Source organism: Mastomys coucha, unplaced genomic scaffold (assembly GCF_008632895.1).
Source record: "Mastomys coucha isolate ucsf_1 unplaced genomic scaffold, UCSF_Mcou_1 pScaffold9, whole genome shotgun sequence".
Lineage (NCBI taxonomy): Eukaryota > Metazoa > Chordata > Mammalia > Rodentia > Muridae > Mastomys > Mastomys coucha.
Window position 1 is genome coordinate 40,076,552 of NW_022196915.1, and position 6,745 is coordinate 40,083,296.

The following is a 6,745-nucleotide window of genomic DNA, read 5'->3' on the forward strand; positions in this document are numbered from 1 at the left end:
AAAAAAAAAACAGGATACATATTGCTCTCTCCCTAAATGGAGAACCTCTCACAGGATATATCTCCAGGAAAACTCTGATATTGGATTTATCTCTACCAAGATGTCTTACAAAATTCAATAATTTAAATTCTCCAACAATCTTCCCTTATTACTCTACAAATTTATGACCTAAATGAGGAACATAGACTTTAGTCTTTTCAATTTTTCTTCAGTCTCACTCCCTAAGTTATTTAGATTCTTCCTGTCTGTGATCCATAACACAGAGTTTAGTCCAACTTCTGGCCTGACTTATCTATGGCTGTGAAGAGACCATGATCAAGACAACCTATTATAAAGCATTTAACTGGGGGCTTGATTACAGTTGTGAAACTGTGATTATGGTTTCACAGGATTGACCATCTTGGTGGGAGTATAGTAGCATTCAGTTAGGCATGACCCTGGAGTAGTAGCTGAGGCCTTAATTCTTATCACAAGCAAGGGGTTAGAGAGGGAGATATTGATTCCAAAGCCCACCACCAATGGCATGGCTCCTCTGACAAGACCACTCCTCAGAATGATTCCTAAACAGACCACCAACTGGGATTCCAAGTTTCAGATATATGAACTTTTTGAGTCATTCTTATTCAAACCACCACACTTTCTGACTGCCTCCACTTGATAAAGCTGCTCGTGAAACAGCTGTTGGAGTTCTCAAGATGATGCCATGAGAGGTAGGTCCTTCCCTGTCCTACACACTGTGTATAAACAAAGCTGATCATAATAGACCCTATGCAGAAATTCTTCCCCATTAATAACCACTCTCATCTTCCATTGCACTTTGCTCATCTCTGAAGGACCTGATGTGGTCACATAACTGTGATTAGAGTTAGGTTCTATGATAATCCTGAAAAATAGAAAGGAGACCAAAGTTTTGATTCATTTAAATTCTCTAAGCAAAGTACTAGTTTAAAATAAAATACTCTAGTATTAATATTTATTTCTTTGTAAGGAAGAAAGTTATAAAATAAAAAACTAAGGTGTGTCTCAAGAGAGACCCATGTTTTTGTACACAAAGAACATAGAAGAAGTACATACTATCTTACCAGCTAGAAAGCAAAATGGAATGTCAAGTTGCATTACTAAACTCCAAAATTTATTTATAGTGCAGCATAGAATAGAATCTCTCAGACGTGAGCTTGTCAAACCTAGAATGAATGCTAAATCTAATAAACCCCCAGTGCCATGTATGAGAATCCTTTCTTCAAGTTGTCAGGAGGTTTCAAGAGATTTTTCCAAATGAAATAGGCTACTGACATTATCCTTGATTGCCTCATAAAACTTGAAGGCAAGCCCGATTTGCTTAGGCCATCACATACTTTGGACATAAGACTTGAAGAACTTGAGCTAGACCTGACCTGAAGACTTCTTCCTTTGGAAAAGTTCTTATAGAGTACAGAGATATTAGGTAAAATTCCAAGGGAGAAAAGCAATAAATAATCAAACCAAGATGTGAATTCTTTGTATAAGAACAATGACCACCATGTCAAGATATCCACAAGGCTGTAGTTGTGGCACTTTAATATCAGGAAAAACTAATATATTACTTATTGAACTTCAGGCATACTCAATAGGAAGCAACTTCAGCCTAAAACTGTAAACTAGTTAACTCATCATGGCTGGATAAGTCATAGACTCTAGAGGAGAACCCACCACATCTACGTTCCTAAATCATGAAGCTTCTGTGTTCTAAATATTTATAATTACACACAGTGATAAGTGTAGTTTTCACCCCTCATCAAAGAACTTTCATTTTGAAGCAGTTGAAGACCTTACAGTGATGAAAACTGATCAGAATGCAGAGAGGAAGTGGCTGTGAGGTCTCTAGACCCAGTTGTGCTCCAGAGTCCCTTATCCAGATAGACTCCATGTACAAGAAGAGCCCAGTGGTGTGATGACATGATATGGCATGGTCTTGAATTTTAAATTCAAAAGTAAAACATTTTGAAGACTGTTCCTCACCAAACACTCCTCAATTACAAATTTTATTGACCAGGTGATGATAAAGTGGCTGTAAACATGCTTTGGATATGGCTAGCATGCATGGCTGAGTTAGAATTATTTATGTGACCCATGGTCTGTGCACATAGGTATTGACCTCATAATTTCTCAGCCTTTAGCTAATGCTGGGTATTTGCTTCTTGACTCCTTAATTCAAAGTCATTCTGGTTTATTTCCAGACAGTGTCTGGTGGTGAAATGTGTATCTCTCCTCCTTACCTGTTCACTCTGGTATGTCTGAAGAGGTTTCTGTCCTTTGTGTGCTGTATTTGGCACAAAATCATCTCACTGAATGGGACTTATTAATGTCTCAAGGACTTCATTTTGGTTGATCAACTTCTGTCTTAGTTAGGGTTTCCATTACTGTGAAGAGACACCATGACCAAGGCAACTCTTATAAGGACAACATTTAATTGGGGCTGGCTTACAGGTTCACAGGTTCAGTCCATTATCATCAAGATGGGAAACATGGCAGTATTCAGGCAGACATGCCAATGAAGGAGCTGAGAGTTCTACACATCTTCATCTGTAGGCTGCTAGGAGAACACTGACTTCCAGGTAGCTTGGAGGAAGGTCTCAAAGCCCATTCCCACAGTGACAAGCTTCCTCCAAGAAGGCCACACCCACTCCAACAAGGCACCAATCTCTCCCTGGGCCAAGTATATTCAAACCAACACAATCATACTCATACACACATACATCCTGGGTTCTGAAAATTATCAGAGTAAACTGAAAGCCAGCATGAATTGCTGGTCTTTGTTTTTGATGTACTTCCTTCCTTCTGACAAAACTTCAATATGACTCCAACTCCTTCCATTTTCTGGAAGTACTTGTAAATTTGAAATCTTAGATGATTGTTATTCTTATAACACTTGTGGATTTTGGCTTATTTTGGGGGACATTTGAAAGAAATAGGAACACACACGCACACACACACACACACTCCACAGGTTCATTTATAGCCTAAACATTCACAAATTGCTGGTATAGGCAACCCTCCCCTGGGAAAGACAATCCCTACAAGAAGGAAGAGATGAGAGAAGACACTTGGGAAGAATTTCCTTTTTGTTCCTGGAATCAAAGAACATAAGTATCAACACTGAGCCATTGCATTCCATTGAATCTGGGGGGGGGGGTAAAAAAATATGAAGTTTTTAATCCTAAGTGTCTTTTCAGGAGGACAGTACTTTAACCAGCCAGGCAGGTCTCAGAGTTGTAGTTCTGCTGGCTTTAGCAGTCAAACCTTCCTATCTAGAGTCCCAACTTGTCGTAGATAGCAGAGGCAATCTAACTTCGAGCGTTTCCCAGTTGTCTTTGTGCTGTAGAGCATCCACCCAGGGCGATACCTACATCATAAAGCATCACCACGGAGGCTGAAGTAGCCAGTCACACTCAGCCTGAGACAACTGCATCTGAAGGCTGGGGCTTATTTAATAACTTGCTTTCATAAGGATTATTAACAAACCATCCACTCCCAGCAGATGCTAGAACTAATACCCCATCAAAGACTAGGAAAGAAGCAATGTGCTTTGTGAAAGTTTTCAGTGTCTCTGAAACAGGAACACAGCAGGAGGCAGGCTGTGGACCCTCAAGACATGTGGTTCCTCATATGGCCTCCAGAGGGCGCTGCTGCACTCACATCTCATCCTTCTTGCAGCTGGCTGAGTATTTAGCAAAGGCAAGTGACAAGAATCAGATATTCAAAACCTTCCAGGCTCCAGTTTGCAGCTTTTATCAGTTTTTAACTGAGCGGGATACTTCTCCAGCAGACCCACCCGACACCTGCTTTCAAGCTCTTGCTTTCCTCAGCCATTTTCCTAGCTGTCCTGTTCCTGAGAGTTCCGAGGCTCCAACCATGCTCCTGATGCTCCTCCAAGTGTTGGGGATAAACTTCCTCCTGAGTGAGTACAGCTTCCTTGTGGTCTCTGCATCTCTGCATTCTGACTGTCCTCAGGGACGTCTGCACTAGTTTCTGACCTAGTATTCCTTTCCAGGGGAAGCCCAAGCTCAGTCAGTGACTCAGCCTGATGCGCATGTCACTGTCCCTGAAGAAGCTTCTCTGCAGCTGAGATGCAAGTATTCCTACTCTGGGACACCTTACCTGTTCTGGTATGTCCAGTACCCATGGCAGGGGCTGGAGCTGCTCCTCAAGTACTATTCAGGAAACCCCGTGGTTCAAGGAGTGAATGGCTTTGAGGCTGAGTTCAACAAGAGCGACTCTTCCTTCCACCTGCGGAAAGCCTCTGTGCACTGGAGAGACTCGGCTGTGTACTTCTGTGCTCTGAGCGCACAGTGTGTGGGGCTGTAGGGGGAGCTGAACACAAACACCCATGGCCGTGGGTGCTCAGACTCAAGATCTCTCCTTGTGGCCTCTTTCAACTTGGCAAGGAGAAATGGGAAGTTGCACAGTCCCGGCTGCCTTTGCACAGCTTATTTCCAGCTAAATCATCCACTCTATCCAATGCTCAATTGCATTGGAGGATGCTCTGTGGAATGGAGGAGACACATTGTCTTGGGCTGCACATGGTGTTGAACATAGACTCAGGGGGTGCTCAGACTCGTGATTTCTCTCCCTGAAGTCTTTGAAATATCTTTTTGAACTTGAAGAAGAGAGAAGGACAGTTGAGCAGTTCCAGCTGTCCTTGAACAACTCATTTCTACCTCAAATATCCACTGTCTGACGCTGTCTCAGAAGTCCTGTACATATTTTCAAAATTATCTAATGCTCAATCATAATTCCTTTGAATGGAAGAATAACAGTTATTCATGGAGAATAACAGTGTTATTATACATGAGAACCATTTTCTGAGTGGGCATTGCTTGGATAGTGACTAGACTAAATGGGTGATGGTTAAATACCAGAAGCTGGACTTTTGTTTGTCATTTTATGTGTCATCTACATAGAAATGAAAGGACTGCTCTTCAGTTTTTGTCCTGAAATTTGCCTTCTCTACTCAGTCTTTCATACTGAATTGCCTGTGTGTTTTTCTTTTGGTGTTAAATGTACTGATGAGAATTGGTCATAATATATGAGCACTTCCATTTAGCAACCAATTTGTTTCATTGTTAGTTAATATAAAAATTTACCAGAACCAGGAGATCTTAGAAATCTGCCATAACTATGTCAGTCTTCACAACAACTAGGGGCCGGGGGAACAGGAGAATAAAGAATTTGTACTCATTGGTATTTTTTCCAAAGAAATCTTCATGGTTATAAATGTATTATTCTATTTTTGCTGCTATCATAAATTCTTCAAATCTACTTGAGAAATTACAGTATGATTCCTTCTGAATCTTTTATTTTATAAGCATATACATATTTTATATGCATTGTTTTCTTCCTGGTGTATATAATTTTACTATGGGAACACCAGATATAGATTCCTTTTTCCTAAAGTTTTCATGACCTGCTGAGATACAGGCAAGAGTCATAGTCCTAGCACAGTAGTCTTCAACTGGCTCCCGTATAGAATTTTAGTTTCTTCTCCCTTGACTATACAAGAAGATATTTTACTTCTGTGCATACAGACTAGGAGGGTGAATACTCAGAAATTTTTAAAAAGGAAAGAAAGAGAGATTTTTTTCTAGATATGGCTCATAAATGCACGTGAATAAATGCCATGTAACCATGAGCAACTGAGTATGATTTGCAGCACACACATAAAAGCTGGGCATAGTGGATGTGCTGAGAGGTGAGAACAGACAGATCCTTATAGCCTGATACCCAAGCCTGATCCTACCTTAACAATGAATTCCAGGTATCAGTGAGAGACCTTGTCTAAAATAAACAAGGTAGATAACTTCGGAAAAATGACACCCAAGATGGACCTCTGACCTCCACATGAATATGCACACATGAGTAGCTAAACATACACATGCATGCACACACACAGGATTATTATATTAAAAAATCCCAGTTAGGGGTTAATACCCACCTCAGGGGTTTATGTTCCCTAATGAAACACACTCACACACAGCCTTTATATTTTAATATGCCTTAGGCAGCACAATAGCTAGGCAACTCTCTATCCTCATGCAGTTAGAGTCTACCTCCCACTGAAAACTCCGAGTTACAACTTACTAATTTCTGTGTTCCGTCTTGACTGCTCCTAACCCAGTTGAGCAGCCTTCTGGGATGTGTTCTCTTGGCCCCTGTACATGGTGGCTCAGCGTCTCCCTCTTGCACATTATTGCCCTTCCATGGCTACCACCATGTCTCCCCCCTTTCTCCTCCTGGTAGTCACAGCCCAGGACCTTAAACAACACCAATGTCTCTCCTCCCCAGCTGTTGGCTGCTGACATCTTTATTTACCAATCAGATGTGGATCCTCTTATGCAAACAGTTTTGGTGGACCCAATTAGTGTTATAATGCAAGCAGCTACACACACACACACACACACACACACACACACACACACACACACACACACAGGGCTCTTCAGAATATGAGAAACAGACCCATGGTTTTTCTTTAGTCTCTACATGTACACATACACATGCACATGCATACACAAGTGCTTATATATGCTCTCACACCCTTAATTTGTAGCAAGCTAGTCACTGGACAAAGAAAATGTCCTAATTTTATCTGCAGACTAAAAGCTGTCCAAAGGGGGGTGAGGGATGGAGGAAAGGATGCAGGGAACATGCCTTTCAAGCTCTGCCAAGGTAAAGTAAGCAAGTCCTTCATAATTCCTGCTTCATAAAC

At 41.3% G+C, this 6,745-nt stretch overlaps 1 protein-coding gene across 1 annotated transcript; it reads left to right on the plus strand.

Moving 5' to 3' along the window:
- The first annotated feature begins 3,492 nt into the window (after positions 1-3,492).
- Positions 3,493-5,083, plus strand: LOC116084801. Its single transcript, XM_031362035.1, has 2 exons — positions 3,493-3,937; positions 4,031-5,083. Exons 1-2 carry the CDS (start codon positions 3,559-3,561, stop codon positions 4,342-4,344), a joined length of 693 nt encoding a protein of 230 aa, XP_031217895.1. The 5' UTR covers positions 3,493-3,558; the 3' UTR covers positions 4,345-5,083.
- The last annotated feature ends 1,662 nt before the right edge of the window (positions 5,084-6,745 follow it).

What these genes read in the sequence shown, in the direction of transcription:
- LOC116084801 (XM_031362035.1), top strand. Translation starts at nt 3,559, where the DNA reads ATGTGCTTTGTGAAAGTTTTCAGTGTCTCTGAAACAGGAACACAGCAG. An exon ending in GGGGATAAACTTCCTCCTGA is followed by an intron (nt 3,938 to 4,030) that starts GTGAGTACAGCT and finishes ATTCCTTTCCAG; the next exon opens with GGGAAGCCCAAGCTCAGTCA.